The 21128-nt window shown below is 41.8% G+C and overlaps 1 protein-coding gene across 4 annotated transcripts in view; it reads right to left on the bottom strand.

Annotated features, from left to right (window-relative positions):
* Positions 1 to 21128, bottom strand: part of LOC122884771 (spectrin beta chain, non-erythrocytic 1) — a 132032-nt gene that overhangs the window by 33442 nt on the left and 77462 nt on the right. For all 4 annotated transcript variants that reach the window (XM_044215097.1, XM_044215098.1, XM_044215095.1 and 1 more), the window contains 17 exons: positions 16576 to 16749; positions 13532 to 13623; positions 13116 to 13196; positions 11413 to 11528; positions 11202 to 11314; positions 10906 to 11093; positions 9103 to 9220; positions 8367 to 8525; positions 7263 to 7358; positions 6163 to 6369; positions 5542 to 5695; positions 5263 to 5414; positions 4832 to 5050; positions 4197 to 4277; positions 3707 to 3913; positions 3257 to 3468; positions 935 to 1072 (listed from right to left, as the gene is read on the bottom strand). In XM_044215097.1, coding sequence (XP_044071032.1) covers positions 935 to 1072; positions 3257 to 3468; positions 3707 to 3913; positions 4197 to 4277; positions 4832 to 5050; positions 5263 to 5414; positions 5542 to 5695; positions 6163 to 6369; positions 7263 to 7358; positions 8367 to 8525; positions 9103 to 9220; positions 10906 to 11093; positions 11202 to 11314; positions 11413 to 11528; positions 13116 to 13196; positions 13532 to 13623; positions 16576 to 16749 — 2507 coding nt within the window. The remainder of the gene's footprint in view (positions 1 to 934; positions 1073 to 3256; positions 3469 to 3706; positions 3914 to 4196; positions 4278 to 4831; positions 5051 to 5262; positions 5415 to 5541; positions 5696 to 6162; positions 6370 to 7262; positions 7359 to 8366; positions 8526 to 9102; positions 9221 to 10905; positions 11094 to 11201; positions 11315 to 11412; positions 11529 to 13115; positions 13197 to 13531; positions 13624 to 16575; positions 16750 to 21128) is intronic.

The following is a 21128-nucleotide window of genomic DNA, read 5'->3' as shown; positions in this document are numbered from 1 at the left end:
TCAACCACTGTTTCTGTTTCCTCTTTAATGACTTTACTAATGATTTACCTGTTCAATCACAGCACGTTTACCTGATTCATCTTTATTTACCTGTTCAGTTTATTAAACGTTTAGTTACTAATCTCAGTTTAATAACCTGGGTAATCAAAGTTTAGAAATCTGGTTAATCACATTTGACTGACCTGTTTACCTTCCTTTTACATAAAGTGACCCTGCTTGATCCCAATTTTGTTGCGTGGTTAATCCGGTTTAGTTTCTGTCTTAAATTTGTTTATTTACCTGTTTAATTATAATTTATTTTACTTTTTAATATTACTTTATTTAGCTGTTCAGTCTCAGTTTAACAACCTGGGTAATCAAACTTTACACACCTGCTGAATCCTGGTTTATTTCACTTCTTATTCAGTTTATTTACATATTCAATCCCAGTTTATTTTACTCGTTTGATCCAGATTTACACGTCTGTTTGATTCCAGTTCATCGTCCTGAAGTGACCTTAAATCCTAGATGTGTTTAATTTCGGTTTAGTTACCTTCTGAATAAATTGATGTACCTGTTTAATTGCAGTTTAGTTACCAGATAATCTGTTTATTTGTTTTGTTTAATATGAATTTAGATGTCTGTTTAATTCCAGTTCACCTCACTTTTGTTGCCTGATTAATCCCCAATTAATATCTGCTTAATCCCAACTAATTACCTGATTGTTTAATCCCAGTTACATGTATAATTGGTGCTAAATCAATTTTCCTTTCAGTCCTGGTTTATGTCCCCTCTTAATCAAAGTTAAGTTTCCCATTTAACCCTAGTTAAAAAAAAGGATGTAGCTCTTTGATTCCAGTTGATTAACCAGTATAATCCCAATGACTTGGTTTAAGGCTGGCTAAATGACCTGATAATCCCCGTTTATGAGCTGTTTTAATCCCAGCTGGATTACCTGGTGTTGAGTTTGTCCTGCTTGGCTTTGATCTCCTTCTCACTGGGATGTCCGCTGTGGATCAGTTGCCTGGCAACCTGGTTCACCACGGCAACGCGGGACGCCTGGTTGTTCATCTCCGGCTCCAAATTCTCGAACCTGGACGGAAAGGGAGGGAGGTACACATCATGAGAAACGTCAACCTTTAAATTCTGACTTTCGTATTTTATAAAATGACGAGTTCTGTCAGTGACACCTTGCGAGTGTGTCCTTTACTAGACGTGTTGTTTATGTTGAGAAGAAATTAACCTTTTCGCCCTTTTGTGACACAGTCTGCTCAAACCAGAGACGCTGCATGTAATGTTCAGCGTCACACAATGAGACTAACTTTTTTATCTGTTTAAAAACTTCCAACAAACAGGTTTCATGTTACTGTCAAGAGGAATCGTATAGTTTCAGGTAAATGTGAAGTCCAGAGCCCGACGGATATTTGATTTTTTGAGGGGGATATCTATAATCACCATTATCTCAGCTGATATTCATTTTATATAATAAACACTTCTGATAATGATATATTAAATTAAGTGTTAAATAACTGGGACTTAGATATGAGCTGAGCTGTAATAAGAAGCTTGTCAGTGCTCTCTGGTGGACTGTGATGGCGACACTGTCTCAATCAAACATATCTTACAGGCCAACGTGTGCGGCGACATTGATACATCTGCATTCGGCTAAAATGACGATGTATCGGCTGGGCTTTGGTTGGGAAGCAAAGAACGTTGGTTTTTTTTAAATGTTCAAATCAAATCAAAAGGTTTCGCGATGCTACTGAGAGAAAGAAAACGTTTTAGGTTAGGTGTGAAAAGAAAAAGTGTGTTCTCATCTGAAGTCTGCTGCTGTTCAGTAACACACACACACACGCACACACACACACACACACGCACACAGTTAATCAGCGTCTGGGAAAGGATCCATGTGATGCTTTGCGGTCAAACAATATGGAGAGACAAGCGGCTAAAAACTAGAGGCTTCTGTGAATGAACCGTGTAACCACAGTCCAAAATACACCACACACACACACACACACACACACTGGTCTGGTGTAAATAACAGTTTACTGCTCAGGTTCCCACAGTCTGACTGTGACTGTCTCACTCTGCTGCAGCGTCCAAACACTGCTGCTTTTACACGTTTCATTCCAATAACCGCAAATCCTTTGTTTTATAATCCTTCTGATCATTTTCCAAATCCACCATCAGTGTTTAGATTAACTTTGCGGGTAGAAGGGACAGTTTGAAAAGGTCCGGTGCTGGTGCTTACGAGTAGAGCTCAAACAGTTAATCGGTTGGCTGTTTGACAGAAAAATAATCAGCTTCTATTTTGATAATTGTTTAATTCTCACGCAAAAATGCGTGAAAGAAATTCCCTAGTTCGAGCTTTACGGGGTTTTTTTTGTTGTCATTTGAGACTGTTGGTCAGAAAAAACAGCAATTTTAGGAAATGTAGGAACTCGTGATATTTTTCACTATTTTCCGACATTTTATAGACAAAACGCTCTTTTAAAAGAATCTAAGATTTGAGAATCCGTTACTGAACAGTGAAGTTTTCACAGAGCAAACAACATGTTTTTGTTTCTTGCTGTTCGTCTTCTTGGATCGATTTTCTGATCACGTAGTTTGTTTTTGGATTGAATCCGTTTTCTTCTTTTTTCTTGTTGTTGTTCTTGTGAATGTTTTGGCAAACGTGTTATGTGTATGTTTTATTTATGAATAAAGTTAACTAATCAGTTCTATAATGTCGGCGGGTCCTTAAACGCACCACCAAGAGGACAACGGTCCCTTCTTCCAATGGCGAAGACTTGACAGGGATCAGCTGTTTACCGTTAAGCAGAATTTAAGGCTTTAAATCTGTTTAAAGAGAAACGTAACAGCAGGTTGAAAAGCAGTGTTCCTCTCTGGTCGAACGTTTCTGACCACGCCCACCATCACTGACAGGTGAGGTCAGAAACGCTCTGCTGAACCTGTAACACACCCAGCAGTGACGGCCCTGGTACACCTGTACATCACTGCAGAAAGGTGAGCAGTTAAACACCAGCAAAGAATAGTTTCAGGGGGTGTAAAGTTACTGTGTATTTGCTTGATTGACAGCTGTCTCAGCCTCTCACAATCAGCCTTGGTGTTTATTTCCTTGTATTGTTTAAAATATTACTGTAATTTTAATGTTTTCATCTGACTGTGAAGCACTTTGTGTTTTGGAAACTGTTAAAGATTAAAGATGGCAACATGCAGTGAACCCAAACTCCTGGTTCAGAGTCCACAGACAGCTGTCCGGTCCGGTCCTCACCGGTGCTGGACGACCTCCAGGTCCTCCAGTTTCTCGGGGATCTCCATGCTGTTGAGCCACTGCTCCTTCTCGTCGATCCAGACCTCGCAGGCGCTGGCTTCGCTCAGCATCTTGTAGAGAGCCAGAGCGTCCTGCAGCGCCTGCTTCCTGAGCCGCGTCAGCTCCACCACCTCCTTATAACGCTCCTCGATGCCCGCCAGCCTGCTCTGAACCTGCAAACACACGACCAGCACCAACCAAAGGCCATCAGCGGAGGCAGAGAAACTAAAAACAAATGATGGACATAACTGGCTATTTGACACTTTCACAGTCTAAATCCTTCGCATAAAATGAATAATAATTTAAAGCTCCTTTAGTTTATGAAAACAAATTTGGTAACACAGGAACTCTCCACAGATTCTGATCTCTTCCGTGCTCTCATGTTAGACTCTGCAGCGGCCGGTGTTTCACCTCCTCAGAGTTGGCCTTCTCGGGAGGCAGCGTGCGAGACTGTTCGTGCAGAGCGTCGATGACGGGCCGGTAGCTGCCGATCTCCTCGGCCACGTCCTTGTGTTTCTTCACCAGAGCCTGAGTGGAGAACTCGTCGTGGCCGACGTCCACGCTGGAGACGATGCGCAGCACATCCAGCATCCACGTGTCGATGTCGTCGGCGTCGGCCTGCAGGGAGAACACGAGAAGTTTAATATTATCAAACACAGTACGACAATAAAATTATTTCTAGCCCTTTCTGTAACGGTCATCTTTGTTTTTCAGGTGTCAGCATTTATCCTGCAGACCAGAATAATGTCTTTATCTTTCTGGCTGCTAGATAACTAGGAAGAACTGAGTCGTACTAGGTGGAAGTCACACTGAAACAGCAAATGGAAAGTGTAGCTTTGTGCTTTCAAATCCAAATCATTCAATTTCTACACTAAACTTCTGAATGAAAATGTGTTTTCACCTGGAACTGGTGCTGGTTGCAGGCCTCCTGCAGACGAGCTTTACGGACGGCAGAAAGGCGCTCCAGAGCCGCCCACTGCTCCTACAGCACAGAGGGAGGAGGGGGAAGCAAAGGAAGTGATGCAATATTTCTTCACATATGTTGCATGTTTACAAAGGTTACTGTGTCTGTGGTACAAAGGTACAAAGGTGACTAAAGAGACACGTTTCTTAGAAAGTGACTAAAGGTCTTATTTTTGTATGTTAATGGTACAAAAACAGCGTACATGAAAGTTAAGGAAGCCGGCCCCTTAAAACAGCGCAAAATAAATGTTGATATAGTCAGTGGTAAATATCTTTGTAGACTATATCCACACCAGACTTAATTTCAAGTAACACATACACATCAAACATGTAATAAGTTGCTAAAAACTCCACATTCCTCAAAATACCAAGAACAAGATCTCAGAATCGTAGCTACAGCTCTTGATAAGAGGTTCTTATTTGGCTGCATTTGACATTGTAAAACTAGCCTTGTTGTATTCGTTAAACTGGACAAATCAACCTGCAGGTGTGTGATGAGAAGACCTTTCCGGCTACTCGAAGAATAAAAGACAGTATAAAAACGCAGAAAGTCTCGGTGCAGGTGCAGCGTACCTGGATGTCCTCGATGCGTTCTTTAATCTTGTCGGCTCCAAAGTGGTTGTTGGCCACCAGCTCCTCGCCCTGTTTGATGGTCTGCTGCAGGAGGGCGGCTCGCCCGCTCATCTCGTCTTCGAAGGCTTTGTGCTGACTCAGCAGTCGCAACGCTCCCGTCAGATCCTTCCCATAATCCTCGGAGGACAGGATCTGCTCCTTCTCTCTGATCCAGCCCTCCTACAAACCACAGACACGTTCAGGCCTCAGTCACGTCACGTCAGAACAAACTCAGGTTTCTCAGTTTTGAATTCTGATGAAGCCGACTGTGCTTTGGGTCAAGAACTGTTGAAGGTTCAACATTTGGTCATTTGGGTCTGACAGCTAGAAAAAGAGAACAAAGAAGGAACTGAGTCTCAGTCAATAATCATAATAAAAGTAATAATAATAACCTCTTCTGCCATTTCCCAGAAGAACTTCCAGAGGCGGCGGGACTCCTCGAGGCGAGCTCGCCGCTCAGCTGCCAGCTGGCTCAGCTCCTGGTAGCAGAAGTCCATGTGAGCGACCCGATCCCTGATGATCTGAGGATCACAGGGCTTATAACCTGAGGAGGAGGAAGAGGAGGTAGAAAAGAATTATCATTGAGTTCTGTCTGAAGGCACAACAACTAAGAGCAAAACAGAGAGAGAGAATGAGGACTGAAATGTCTTCTATCCGTCCGTCCGTCTCACCCTCCATGTCGTCGGCGAACTTCTGAGCGTTGCTGTTGACGTTTCGGACTCGGTCGGCCTGGATGCCGATGTCGGCCTCCACCAGAGCGTGTTTCTGCAGCAGGTCCTCCACACCCAGCAGGTGTTTCCCATAATCCTGAGAGAGCAGCAGCATCTGCAGGGAGAGAGACCAGGGTCGAAGGTCATTGGATAGGATTTCAATGCCAGTAAATGAGTAGTACATTAATTTTGAGTTGTTACTGGTCGCTGGATCCTGTTTTCAGGAAAATCAGCCGGATCGCTTTACAGCACAGAACAGACAGAAAGCGGTTAAAACTTTTGGTTCCTGGTGGAACTCCACAGCCATAATTGTTCATCAAAATCAGTTCCTGTTTTCTTTTTTTCTTCCACAACAAAACAAAAAGTGAAAACAGACAAATAAATTAATAAAAAAACCAATTTAAACTCGATCTGTCCCTCGCTGGAACTCAAGGATCAAAAAGACAATTACATTTAACAGTGTTCTTAAAGCTACGGTAGGTAACGTTGGAGAAACTAGCAAGAGATTCCAATTTTAAAGCCACTCTCCCAAAACACGGGCAGAGTGCGGCAGGTAGGCTTATTGTCTTTCAGCCCCCCCACCTTCATCTCGTCCATCCAGTCCATGATGTAGAGCATCTCCTGGAAGACTCTCTGCAGGCCCAGAGTCTGCTCCAGTCTCAGCCTGCGGGCCTTCAGCAGCTCCAGCAGGTACTCCCACAGCCGGATCACGTTGTCCTTCCTGGCCGTGATGCGTTTGATGTCATGGTAACTCTCCGCCTCCAGCTCCTTCGCCACGGCAACCACCGCCTGCAGCAGTGAGAGGGAGGAGGAGAACAAGTAGAGGGAGGGATGAATGGACGACAATAGATGGATTTTGTTTTGGGTTTTTACACAACAAAACGTCAGATTTTTGAAGAAGTGAAACTTTTTATAAAACCACAAACAATATGAATCTTTTTAAACACAAACATTAGCCGATATTCAACTCTTTCATGCTAAAGACCTGAAACAGAAACACTGAATTCTTCAAATATGGCAACAGAAGTCGTCGTCTACCTACTTTGTTTCGGTTTCTTTTTGGTTTCGAACATGTGTGACTGTTTCTGTTTCCCTCCTTAAGAGGCTTTTGTGGAATAAAGCAAGTCTGAGTGTTTGGTCTTAAACTTTTAAAGGCTTAGATTTCTGAAAAAACAAAACAAAACCCCATTTTGCTCCATGTGATAAAAGGTTTACGACTATTGGTTCTGTCTCAAGAGTGTGACTACCTGGTAAACAGTTATATCATCGAGGCATGTGTTCAAGGTTTGCTCCCCTTTAAAGGTTTAAACTCATCCTGACTATGTTTAGACCCATTAAATTAAAAGTCTACAACCGTCTCAACAGGGTTCAGACCCATCTACTCAAAGTTTAGAGCCATCACCCCACTGAGGGGTGCTTATAGACATTAATGGAACCAGCCCATCAAGGTTTTAATCGATTCTATTAAAGTCTACACCCATCTAATCGGGGTTTAAATGCATCCCATCAAGGATTAGATCTGTGCCAACAAGGTTTTCACAAGTCTGATCAATGTTTGTACTTATTTAATCAATGTTCCCATCTGATCAAGGCTGCAGTCCATCTGACACAAGCTCATTCCAATCTAATTCTGCGTTTAAGCCTCTTCTGCTGTTAAAAACCGATCCAGGTGATGAACTGACCTGAACTCGCTCCTCGTAGGCTGCGATGTCCGTTTCTATGGCTTCATGTTTCTTAGTAGCAGCTTCTACAGCCTGGAGGTCAAATCCAAAGTTATCCTGGAGGAGGAAAGAGGAAAGGAAACAAGGACAGGAAGCAGGAAAGGAGATGACAGGAGAGAGGAAAGGAAACAAGGAGAGAAGAGAGGAAAGGAGTCAAAGAAAGAGGAAAGGAAACAAGGAGAGGCAAGAGAAACAGAAACAGGGAGGAGAGAGAAGGAAAACAAGGAGAGGAGAGAGGAAAGGAAAGGAAACAAGTGGAGAGAGGAAAGGAAACAAGGAGAGGAGAGAGGAAAGGAAAGGAAACAAGTGGAGAGAGGAAAGGAAACAATGAGAGGAGAGAGGAAAGGAAAGGAAACAAGTGGAGAGAGGAAAGGAAACAAGGAGAGGACAGAGGAAAGGAAACAAGGAGAGGAGAGAAGAAAGGAAACAAGGAGATGAAAGAGGACAGAAAACAATGAGAGGAGAGAGGAAAGGAAACAAGGAGATGAAAGAGGACAGAAAACAAGGACAGAGGAAAAGAAACAAGGAGAGGAGAGAGGAAAGGAAAGGAAACAAGTGGAGAGAGGAAAGGAAACAAGGAGAGGAGAGAGGAAAGGAAACAAGGAGAGGAGAGAAGAAAGGAAACAAGGAGATGAAAGAGGACAGAAAACAATGAGAGGAGAGAGGAAAGGAAACAAGGAGATGAAAGAGGACAGAAAACAATGAGAGGAGAGAGGAAAGGAAACAAGGAGATGAAAGAGGACAGAAAACAAGGACAGAGGAAAAGAAACAAGGAGAGGAGAGAGGAAAGGAAACAAGGAGATGAAAGAGGACAGAAAACAAGGACAGAGGAAAGGAAACAAGGAGAGGAGAGAGGAAAAGAAACAAGGAGAGAGGACAGAAAACAAGGAGAGAGGAAAAGAAACAAGGAGAGGAGAGAGGAAAGGAAACGAGGACAGAGGGGAGAGGAAAGGAAAGGAAAGAGGAACAAATGGACAAATTCTCATTATGTTCTGAGACTTTATGACTGTCTGGCCTAGAGATAACCTACAGTGTGTGAACGGGACTGACAGGTGTGTGTGTTACCTGGGAGACCAGCCTCTGGTTCTCACTCAGCCACGTCTCCCTCATGGCGGCTTTGCGGTCGAAGCGGCGGGCGAGCTGCTCCAGTTTCTCCTGACGAATCAGCTCCGTCCTCAGAGCCAGCTCCCGCTCGTGCTCCGCCTTCTCCAGACGCTCCCATGCCTAAAACAAACACACACACACACACACACACACACACACAGGAAACACACAATATCAGCTAAAACAGCTACACAAATGTACGTGCTGCACAGTCGGATCAATATCAATAAGTTTAGTTTTTGAAAGATTCTAATAAGAGGATATTGTCATCATTATTGTATCATCTTTGTTATGTTATTATCATTTTACTTATTATTTAACAATGTCTTACTTTTTCACATTTCACTTAAATAGATTGTTAATACTGATTTATACTTTTTAAGTAGATGTAATGAATCAACCCTTTTTGGAGTTTTCTCACCTTTGTGCAAATTACTGTACACGCTTATCTTTATGTTCTTTGTTTGATTTTAATTTTAATAAATAAAACCCTGATGTCATGGGAAGAAGGGTCTCGTCATCCATTTTAAAATCCAACTCAACTCTCCGTCAAATGTTAAAGCTATAATGAAATACCGAGTAAAATCGGACTTTTTACACGGTGAATTTAAACAATAGACCCTCTCTGTAGTTTTCTGCATGAGATCACATTAGGACTAATGATAGCAAACGATGACATCACAGCAGGTGTAGTTACCTTGTTGATGTCAGAGATGAGTTTGCCCTCTCGGGGAGTGTAGACTTTCTGGTTGTTGGCTCTCATCTTACTCTGGATGGTGAACAGAAGAACCTCCAGGTTCCCCTTCTCTGTGAACCTGCACGCACACAAAGTATATTATTATTATTAGATTATTTTAGATGTTTTAGTTTGAGACATTTGGTTTCAGTTTCTGATTTAATAACACCTGAGTTGACAAAATAATGGGAAAACTTGTATAACAATATAATGACGTCTAATACAGCGACACAAACTGCAGCCTCAAAAATGGCTGGAGAGAAAAATCAACACAAAACTCGAACTGGCTGTTGCCTCTTGTACTGTGTCATGTGTTTGTCTCCCCTCCATGGTCACAGTCATGAAGCACAAACTGTAACGTCAGCAACATTTGGTAAAACTTAAATAACTTTGTGAATGTTTGGTGTTAAATTCTTACAGTTTTCACGATCTTTTAAAACCAATTTTACTGTTGAAGCTCGATGATGGTGATGACAGTTGTGTTTAGGTTCATTCAGCCATGTGTCAGCGAGATGTAAGCACAAAGTCAGCGAACAAAACGAACAAAAAAAAAAAAAAACAACGTCTGAACCTCCTTCAAGATTACAAAAAGCCATGCTTTCATTTTCCAGTCAGATCTGCTCATTCCAGGAAAAATCATCTGCATTTCTGCTCAGATTCAGACTCGGTTGGTTTTCCTCCTTCAGTCCGCGTGGGAGGAAAACTGTGGTTTTACACAGAGATGACTCCTGAGTGATGAGTAACAACAGTAACTGTGAAATATCTGGTTTGCAGTGGGAGGCGAAGGGAGAGAGGGAGGGCATCTGTGCGCCCCCTTGTGCTTTATATTGTCACTTTGCTTCTATGCGTTTTTATTTGGCTTTTCATGAGTTAAACACGCAGAAAGAGACACGGAGAAAGAGGAGGCAAAGACAAAAATCTCTTTTGTTTAATCCACACAACAACAGAAATGTAAAAACCACAGTATGAGGATTTAGGACGAGTTCCATGCTGGAACTATTTCCTGTTGAACCACAGCCGCTTGTCGATCGGTGAGCAGCTTCCTGGAGTCTTGTCGTCACAGTTAAGCTGTCGGCTTTGGTACAACATGGTGCCACAGAGACCAAAACCAAAACGTAAGCTCACCAACCTTATCTGGCAACTCACGCTATAGCTGGAGACACTGCACGGAAGTACTGGGCGGAAGGATACGCTGTTGTTTGTCAAGAAATAGTTCCAACATGTAACTCCCCCTAAAAACACTGTTGTTTTCACATCTCTGTTTGTGTACGCATTACCCAAACGACATACATCCTGTTAATCAGGGCGCTTTAGAGGTGTTGGTGGTGTATTTTTTAACTTTGGACAGAACCAGGCTAGCTGTTTCCCCCTGCTTCTACTCTTTACGCTAAGCTAAGCTAACCAGATCCTGACTCCAGCTCTGTACTGCACACACACACACACACACACACACACACGAGACTGATATCCATCTGAATATCACACTCTCAGAAAGAAAGGGAACGAGCATATTTCCCAAAATGTAACGATATTCTTTTAATGAATAATTGTCCCTTAAACACTTCTCTGACCAATGGGACTTAGTGGGGACAAAGTAGTCCTCCTGTAGGTTGCTTGGTAGTCTACGTAGGTAGTTAGGCCACCAAACACACTACCGATGTCTCTGGTTGTTGACCTCGTCATGTCAGAGATGAGATTCTGGATTTAAAATGAGCCAGTAATACTACAGTCACATTGTGGTCTGTGTGTAGAGTATTCACTGACTTTGGTGGTTTCTCCACAGTGCGGTAAGTGTTGAAGGCCTGAAGCTGCTGCTGGACTCCCACCAGAGAGTTTGCAAACTTCCTGTTGTTGAGGATGATGATGGTCTGTTCGATCCACTCCAGCAGGTCGGACGCCAGAGACTCGTACTTCTCAATCATCTTCTCCGTCTCGATGGCGTTGTCCAGGACCTGAGACACACACCAGAGGAAACACGTTTAAAAAAACAACAACCGCACGGTCGTTTACAGTCCGACGAGGTGAGAATATATCTGAGGTGTTGGGAGGAAGTTTGTCACCTTGCCGATTCTCTTCCCCTCCACCTTCAGCGCCTTCATCTTGGAGAAGTAGTGGTAGTAGGTCACCACGTAGGTGATGATGGACTTCTCATCAGGGTGGTCCACACTGATGTCTGCACACACACACACACACAGAAAACAAAGATCAGAGTGCACACTATATGAAACTGCAGCTGTGAGTGTGTGTGTGTGTGTGTGTGTCCTCTCTCACCCTCGGCGTCCAGCAGCTTGGTGAGACCCAGGTGTTGCTCGGCCAGGTTGAAGGCATTCTGCAGGTTGTAGTGAGCGTTTGATTTCTTCAGCTTATCAAAGTCGATCAGGTCCGGTCTGAACAAAAAAAAAAACCCCAAAACAAACAATTTTACGCAGGATTTTAGAAATCCTTATGTCACCAGTTCCCCCAAAGAGGAGGACTCTTTAATTACTTGGATTTTTTAAAATATTTTATTTATTGATTCGTTATTCAGTTAACAATTGTACTTTGTGTGAATGTTATTTTCCAGCATGAAGGTCTGCAGCGTGTTTCTCCACGGCCTTCTCAACACTGCTGGGAATACAATTCTGGTGATAACTTACTGTATTATTGGCCTAAAATTAGTCTAAATAAAATATACTGAGTCTAAAAATACTGGAATCAGCTTAAAAAACACCGAACGTGTGTACGTTTCTAACTGCAGACTGTTAACTCCCCCCACAGGTTTGAAAAAACCCACGAAGAGGCTACGGCTCTGACTCAAACACTTCCTCCAGTTTGCTCTCATCTTGAGTAAAATTCTTCTACTCATCTTTCCCAGATATTTTCTATTTGAATACATTTTAGTTCATTTCCCTCTGGGGACAAAATCATTTCTGTTGCGCGTCTTATTCGGCTGCTGTGACCTATAAGCTCACTGCTGGGTGCTTGTAATGCTGGCGATTTAAGATTAAAAGCCTTGCAAAAGGGAGATGTGGATGAATGGCAAATATGTGTCTAAAATGCAGTTGTAGTCTAAACGATCAATAACGACTGAACAGAAGTGGAGAGACTTTAGACACAAAGAAAATGACAAACATTTAAACGGATCTTTTTTTATTTATCTGCTGCGTGGCTGCTATTTAGTTGTTTTGCATAAAGAAATGTTTAAGTCTCAATGTGGTTTGAAGGAAAGAGTCTGCTGACGGATCAGCTGAGACACTGCAGTTATTAAAGACAGGACTGTCTGCGGCGGCACAGCAGAGTAGCTGCAGAACAAACCGTGGACATGAGGAACGATGTGATGTTGGAGTTACTTGTGTTTGTGGATAACGACGTAGTTTCTCTTAAAAGCTAATACTGTATGTGGAGGATTGTTTTTACGTGATTAAGGCTTTCAAATGGTTCTCGTGGCATCATCAGAAAAGTATGCAGCTTTTTTTATTAGAAAAAGTTAACTGCAAACATTTGGAAACATGTTTTAGACAATATTCTGCCAGTATGAGAACAATGAAATGAAAGTGTGCTTTATTGAGCAACATCACTGTCTACATATAAAAAGAAGTTTGCGCTCTGCTGTGCTGTTATTAATGTTGTGTCTCCAGCAGATAACAGTTTCTCTGCTGCAGCGCTGGAACCAGAAGTTATTTTCTTCGCCCCACAGAGGTTTTGTAAAGTGCTGCAGTGTGTGTGTCGCCTCGTTTGTTAGGGCTGGAGTCCGGTTCTCCGCTTCGCTAACGTTAGTCGGTGGGTGACGCCGTCGCACGTACTCACACAATACTTTCCTTTTGTCTTGCAAAGCTCATTATTAAGTTATTAATCACTTTCTCCAAATGCTCGCCCTTTTCTGTTCCGCCAAATGGACGTTATTAATGTACAAGAATTGGTTTTTGGAATCTGTAGAATGGCCCTCCTCCTGTGGAGCAGTGTGCTGTGTGATGAGGCGCAGCCCGAGGTCCTACCTGTGTTTGTGGATGAGCGCGTTGAAGGCCATCCCGTCTCTCCAGCTGGTGCTGAAGTTGTGGATGTTGACGTTTGGATATCTGGACAGGAAGAGGAAATCACAGCCCGTCAGGTTCTCGCGTGGGACTAACGTGACTGAAAACGGCATTTAATGGTGCACTTCACATCACATTCATTTAGCGATGGCTAATGGGGCCATCACTGAGCAGACTGTCAGGCTTTATTAGCCTGGGAATGATGGGCTGATGGGAAAAACAGTCACTTCTAATTGGTTTATCCACTTCAGGGAGAGGAACAGGTGGTGACAGGGCTGATGGGAAATGTAGTCTGAACTTTGGGGAAACCCTATCAATCGCAATCAGTGATCTGTAGATGCTAGAAACAGATTTTTAAAAACTCTCGTGTAGATTCTCACCCTGCCGTCTTCATCTGACACCAGAGCAGCAGAGCATCTTTAGCCGACTTCTTCTCCTTGTTGTCCTCCGTCTCCACACTGATGTCCTGGATCTGAGACACACAGACAGACAGAGTAAGTGACAGACTTTCGCTTGTTGCAAAATACAACATTCTTTCATCATCTTATCATATAAATTTGAGATTTATTTACTTGTCACTTAACTTTAGTGTTTTGTTGTAATCATCTTTTTGAGAGCTGACAGACTAAACCTTATTCATAACATTTGACGGCTGATTAAAAGCATTCACGCAGCACTTTCAACTTTCTGTTTGGATTATCAAATAAGTTAAGATAAGTTATTAAATACATTTTTCCCTCATTACTGAAGCCGCATGAATTATACCACAGCATGGAGAGGAAAAAAACTGCTAAAGAAAACTCAATCAGTGATAATTTTGACTTACTACAAAATTTGTAAATTCGATGTCATCACCAACAAGGTAATAACCATAGTCAAACGTAGGGAATAATTCATTTAACAACAAGAAATTATGCAAAAAGTATTTATCAGATATAAATCCCTCCTGCAGTTTCAGCTCTAAAACATGAATTTTCAGTTTGTGTTTGATATTTAAGGATTTAGTTTTCAAAAAACAACACGTGTGTACAGAAATTTTAGCTTTCTCAGATATCCCCCAAGGGCCTTGAACGCAGCATTAAACCTTTTAACACAGATCAAAGTAAACATATAAAAATATGTAAAAATCCATAAAGAGACACGTAAGATGATCAAACACATCATCACACACACGTGTTCACGTTTTCAAAAGTCCAGGCCTTCAAACAGCCTCACTTTGCACAAATGTCCTCACTAAACACACAAATCTGCACTTCTATACTTGCGATGCATTCCTGAAACCCAAACCTTCACCTAGTTCTTACCACAACCGTAAAACCAACTATTAGCCCTTTCAAAAAGTCCTGATTTAAAAGAAATAAAATAAAAAATGCCCTCACTTTCAGGAAAAAAAGTCCTCATTTTCCAAACTCTCTCAAACTCTTAATATGTCCTCACAAAAATAGTTCAAGGGCACACACACACACACCTCACCTTCATTGATTGACATCCATCAGTTTCAGTCTGACAGAAGCATGAGTCACATCTGAGCCACAAATCAGCAACATCAACACCACCGAAGCATATATGACACACACACACACACACACACACACACAAACACACACACACACTGTAGTCAGTCTGCACTCGGCTCCATTTCACCCTCGCTCCTCCGCTGCAGGATTTAAAACCACTAAAAAGAGTGTTTTTAATCCTCACGGCTTACAAAAGCTAAATCCTTTTCGCCCATTTTCCCAACTGTCCACTGTCCCTAATGATGACATCATCATCCAAGGGACACGAAAACCCCATCAACATACAGTAAAATGACGCTGCGAGTGTTTTTCTGAGTGCAACTTCTTTCATTTAATGGGGTCTTATTCATTGCGATCAATGCGTTTGAAGCAGATAAATAACCTCGGGACCGATCGTTGAGGGACGTGACAAGGTGAAGGAGCCGTTAAACCCTCGCCTCACTTTAAAAACTAACTTAAAAGTCATTTAACTGACAACTCTTAATCTTTCTGTAAATGATTAAAGATTTAGCGATGTCACATTTCTAGGATTATAAAAGGATTTAACATTACACAGCATATCTGCAGAAATAGTGTGAAACACTCATTTAAAAAAAAAAAAATCTAATTAAAAATATTAATGAGGACTCATTTAATGTTTTATGATTAACATCTTGCTCTCCCAGTTGATACACAGCGTTGCCAATTTATTAGGTACACTTGATTCAACTTAATAGTCATTTTGGAAGCTGTAGTTTTGTTTTACATTATATTAAAAAGGTGTTTCTATTTTGCCCAACCCTGTTTATGTCAGTGGGGATGCTAAAAACAACTAGCTGAAAAGTAAGTCTGATGGCTGACCTTCACTGGGTTAATCTAAGAATTTCAGCACAGTATATCACTCCGATTATATATGTTTGCTATTTTGCATCCCTGTTGAGCAAGCGACTCGTTAACTTGAGACGGAGTATGAGGGCCGTACACGAGAAGCCTACTCCTTCGATATGTGTATACTGTAATTGTCCGTATGTATTTGATTTATTTTGGGATCCAAAATAGTAACGCAGCCCATTATCTCAAAACGGAATCCAATGATCCAGGTGAGGCCACACTTTATTGGCTCATCCTCTATCAGGATCTCGGCTGACCAAACTGAACTCATTTAACACATTTTGGGATGCAAAATAAGTATAAAGATCCACATAGACTGTGCCTATTTAACTTTTTTGGTGGCTGTCCAGAGTATAATGATCCAGATGACACCCATAATGACAAGTTCAGTCCCACAATTTGAGAATAGGTGACAAAATCTGTTGAACTTATTTGGGAATGCAAAATTGACTTATTCACTATAAGCAAATGGCTCAGGTGGGACACACAAAAAACACAGCATTCTTTAAACCTTTTTTTTTTATGACAGCCTGTTTTTGGACATTAAAAGTAATATCTAATTTGAGACATTTAATGTGACTGGGATGCAAAATAGTAACAGCAAACCATTAACTACAGGTGAAGGGTAACGGCCAAGAGGCGGTCCTAACATAAGTAGTGTACTCCTTAATTTGAATATAACTATGTGTATATTATTAATTTAGGGATACAAAATATAAATACCATTTATGTCCCATCTGGGCTCCAGATCTGAAAATTTGTCAGTGTAATTGTTTCACTGTTTCTGCGATACAACGATATCACAGCCGCTGATTTACTATAAGCAGATCACGGTCTACATGGGGCCCAGACGTAAGCAGACTGACGCCATTTGTTCGACTCATTTTGGGATACAAAATTGCGCAATGCCCTGTCAACAAAATGGAAAGTGATAGAACAAATGTCGCACATCATCAGTGCAGTCTTCTGATTTCAGCTGATGTGACTGAGAAAGTTTACCTCATTTTGGGATGCAAACTCGCGCGGCTGCCTCTTACCTGGAAGCGGAGGATGATGGTCCAGATGAGCCCCAGGGTGAGGCGGTGGTTTCCGTCTACGATGTCGTGGGAGCCCATGTTCTCCAGGTGAACCCTCTGCTCCTTCAGGAACTGCAGAGCCTTGTCAACGTTCTCCAGACAGTGGATCCGCATCCGACCCTTGGTGGGTTTGGGCTGAAACAAAAACACATCTCAGTTTATTTCCAACCTTTAAAAACCAGGAACCGCGCTTCATGCTACCATATAAACATGAAGAAGAAGAAAACAGCTGCAGACACAGCTGACTGGTTTCAGAACCGACACTTTAAGTTTGGATAGTGTTCTTTGCTGAGACAAAGTATGTTTCATTCTGCAAAAGAACAACTTTTACTACACTTAATCATACTCTCAAAGGATTACCGACACACAAACATCCAGAAACAGGAAAACATTTGTTAATACTTAAAGCAATAAATATGTCCAAAAACCAATAACTTACATGCATATTAAGCAAAACTTACTGCCATGAACCAAATGTTAGAGCACACTTATCCAGAAACCAAAGATCTTAGTAAGAACTGGTACTGGAGAGCGAGGTTCAGGAGGAAAATAGCAAAACATTTCTTCTGTAATGTACATACTGTGATCACATGAGATTGTCAAGTTTTGCATGAAATGACTCATCAAAAACTGGAATGATTGTTGAATTTTTTATGTTTTTTTTTGTTGTGAACCAACTTTGTCTCAAAAGCCTGGAAGAGAAGACGGGAGGAAGACTTATTCTTTACTTTAACAGAATTTTGTTGTAGACGTGAAGATCTGAAAATCAGATTATTCAAGTTTCATGAATTGGCATTCTTTATTTCCAGTTTGAAAATGTACGCACTGCCTTATGGATCTGGTTTAAGCTGGACATAGCTGTATTCATGTAACCATCACCAAGCTCTTAACCCAACGACAGCTGATCTGTTATTTTAATTCTACAGTATAACAGAATATTTTCCTCAGGTGCCAGGCAGGAGCTTGACTTGCTTTGTGTTAAAATACAGACATTTTTACACGTCTACAACCTCCAAACCTTCAGAAAGCCCATTAATATAGTCAGACATTTTCATTGTGAGCAGAACACAACTTTATCTTCTTTCCTGCCAGTATATCACTATGTATAGACCTTACAGTATATTACAGTTATTGACAGGCCCGGTGTTATTTTAAGTAGCCGTTTGACCTCTGTAATAAATGGATTAAAATTAAGTTAGTCTTATCTCCTTTCGTATCCTTCAAGAAAACAACCGGGAGATCTAGTTTTGTTCTTCTTAAAGACGACGAGAAATGAGAAAAAGGAAAAAAGAGAATCAAGCTGCGTCGGTGAGATTATTGGTGTCTACAAACAAACGGAGAAAGAAAAGTCCCTGCGATGCTACTGTGATAACAGACAGGAAGCGTTGGCGTCGCCTCCGAGTGTCAGTAAGGTTTTCCAGCAGAGACCGAGTGAAAGATGTTGAATGAAGAGGAGTCATATTATTATTATTATTATTATTACGGTGGAGGGATTTTCAGGGCGATTTAACACTGTGATAACCTACTTTACTGTAGAGAGACAGATGTCTGACAGCTCTGCAGTTACACAACAAACAACCACTAAACAACAGCAGCAACTCAGCTGAAGGTGAATGTGACCGTAAAGCCAGAAACATCGAGAGAGAGAGACGTACTACCAGGGTTTCTAGTTAAAACAGCAGTCAGAGCACACATCTCCGCCAGAGATGGAAGAAGTACTCACATCCTTTACTTATGTAAAAGTACTAATACAACAACGTAGAAATACTCCATTACAAGTCAAGGTCCTGTATTAAGTATTATCAGCAAATGTACTTAAAGTATCAAAATTAAAAGATACATTAATGTGGAAGCAGCATTTTACTGTTGTAGCGGCTCGAGGTGGAGCTAGTTTTAACTTCTTTATATATGGTTAGCTAGTTTAGTCCAGTGTTTCCCAAACCAGGCGTCGGGACCCTCCAAGGGGCCACAAGACGAATCTGAAGGGTCATGAGATGATTAAGGGGAGAGGAAAGAAGAAAAAACTAAGTTCTGATACACACATTTATATTTATCTTTGTGACTTTTCGCTCATCTTTGCTGTTTTGTGAAATATTTGATCATTTTGGAAATACTCAAGTATAATTTTGAGGTTCTTGCGCTTTCCTTAAGTACTGCTACTCTTATTGCTTGGCTTAAATTGCAGTCTCTTGTTGTACACAGGGTTTTCAGAGTTTCCCTGAGGACATATCCCTGCTATCAGATGATTGACCGCTCCACAGCTGCAACATTATAAGAGCTAATTTCTAGTCCATCTGTTTTTTTTAAGCAGCCTCTGTATAATGTCTGTGTGATACATGGAGGATTAAAGCCACAGGATGTTCTGGAGGAGCGGGCAGAGAGGCAGCGCACTGATGCAATTAACACAGATCTAATGGCAATAAAATACAAGTCCATCTGCTCAATATCTACCTTTAAAGTGACTTCAGCTTCATTCAGTCCGTACTGGGTAAAACGTGTGACCAGCTGGTGATTATCAGACTCTTTTCGGGCTGCTCTTCGACTGCTTCCTCTCCTCTGCTTGTGTGGCGAGTTCCTTACCACTGAGTGGTGAAGTGGTTTGCTTTCATTTTCCCCAACAACTCTACCGCTAAGTGAATGTAGGATGTGATTAATCAATCATTGTCACCTGCGTCTCGTGATCAATTTAGCTGCTATGCGACCATCCAAACTATTGTTTTTCACTCATTAAATATGCCTGTACCTTTGCTGTGTGATATTGCTCCTCTGCTCCTTTTCCTTGAAGGTTCATGTTATCTTAGATCGAAGTTTCTAACTTTAAAGCGGCTATAATGGATATTTTTATTAAAACAATGTGACGGTGTGTCGGTGTCTCTGGTAGTGAACCATCAGCTGAACCTGCAGCTCCGCTCGGCTTCACGGAGCTTCATAGAGACTTTCAGCTCGTTTACTTCACTGTTCTGGTTCGCTCTCAGCTCTCATGGCGTCGTTTCCAGAGAAAAAGCTGTAAAAAGCCGCTGAACTCGAGCCGCTCAGCAGCAAACAGCAGTCAGAGAGCAGCTGGTGGACATAGCGGAGCATCTAGCTGCTAAAGAGCCAGATGTTTCCCTCAGCAGCTGCTGGAGACCAAACACAGAGCTGCCAGAGAGAAGACCGGACTGACGTCCATCAGGAGACACAAACACGCCTCCTGATGAAGCGTCATGTCGCTCTGTAGCTGCTGGAGGCGGAAACGAGCAGCTGTTTGCTGACAAGTTCAAAATAACTTAAAAGGAGATGATATGTCAGTGTTGTGTTCACTACTTGTTTCTGCTGCCCCCAAGTGGACAAAATGTTCTTGTATTCACTGGGAGTAAGTAGTGTATTTTGCAAAAACTTGAAGAGTTTTCTGAGACACTCATGAAGACCGGTCATGGTACACTGGAGTCTAACAATTTCCTCGTTCATTAGTGGACGCAGTCTTTATCTCAGGCGAGGCTCCATTATAAACTGCAGCCAAAAAACTCTAATACAACTTTTTTTGTTGTATTTTTTAAATGTCCTAATCATGTTTTAGGCGTTTATGTCTTCCTGTTTTTAGTGACTTTACATCTTGCTGATTGTCTGCGGTTGAAAATGAGTCCTTTGGATGACACGGACATGTTCGGGGCGATGTTGAAGCTTGAAATATAAATAAAAGAAAATACAGTAATAATAAATAACCACAGTAAAATAAATGTCCGAGCTGTCAGAGCAGCGATGTTACATCCTGCAGGCCGTCCACACCACATGTCCTCCATCCAGCACTGACCATCCAAACTACAACCAGGACGCCGTCCAACAATAACACTGCTGTCTTTGCTTTTCCTCACACAGACACATAAACACCGCCCAGCTAAAAGTCACTCAGTGATTCAGGATCTGGCCTCAGACCAGAGATATTTTGGACTGTTGTCTGCTGGTGGCACAAATCCAACAAACCACACAGAGATTCAGCGTTTTTATTCCATAAACGCCCCCCCCAAAAAAAAGAAGAAAAATGTTTTATCTCCATCAACAGTTTGATGCTGATCTGAAATGGGAATTTCCCCCATCAGAAGGTTTTAGCTGTTTTTATACTTAACTATCATGCTGTGTCATATAGGTGAGGGGGTTTCCACCTTGTTGTGCTCCCCAGTGACTTTTTTTTTTGTTGAAAACCTTTAATCAGCTAGGATTTTAACCATTTCTTCTTCCACGCTGCTTTTTGCATTGAAGCAGCCTTAACACCCCTGCGATTAGCTCTGGCAGTGTGGAGTGAAATGAACCCAAATCTTTAAAAAGGATAAGGCTGGTGATGTTCTATATTTTTCTTATTATCAACAAATCCAATGAAAAACCTAAAATATATCCAACGAGTGTTGTGTGTGTCACAGCCTCCATCGTCGTCCAGAAACTATTAAAAACACATCAGCGAGCCGCTCTGCTGCACCGGGTGACATGTTCCTCCATCACCACGAACACACACACTGTAGTTTATTCTGCCTCAGCCCCAC

The sequence above is a fragment of the Siniperca chuatsi genome, linkage group LG11 (genome assembly GCF_020085105.1).
Source record: "Siniperca chuatsi isolate FFG_IHB_CAS linkage group LG11, ASM2008510v1, whole genome shotgun sequence".
Taxonomy (NCBI): Eukaryota; Metazoa; Chordata; class Actinopteri; order Centrarchiformes; family Sinipercidae; genus Siniperca; species Siniperca chuatsi.
The sequence above is the reverse complement of the archived record's forward strand: the minus strand, read 5'-3'. Positions and strand labels throughout refer to the sequence as shown.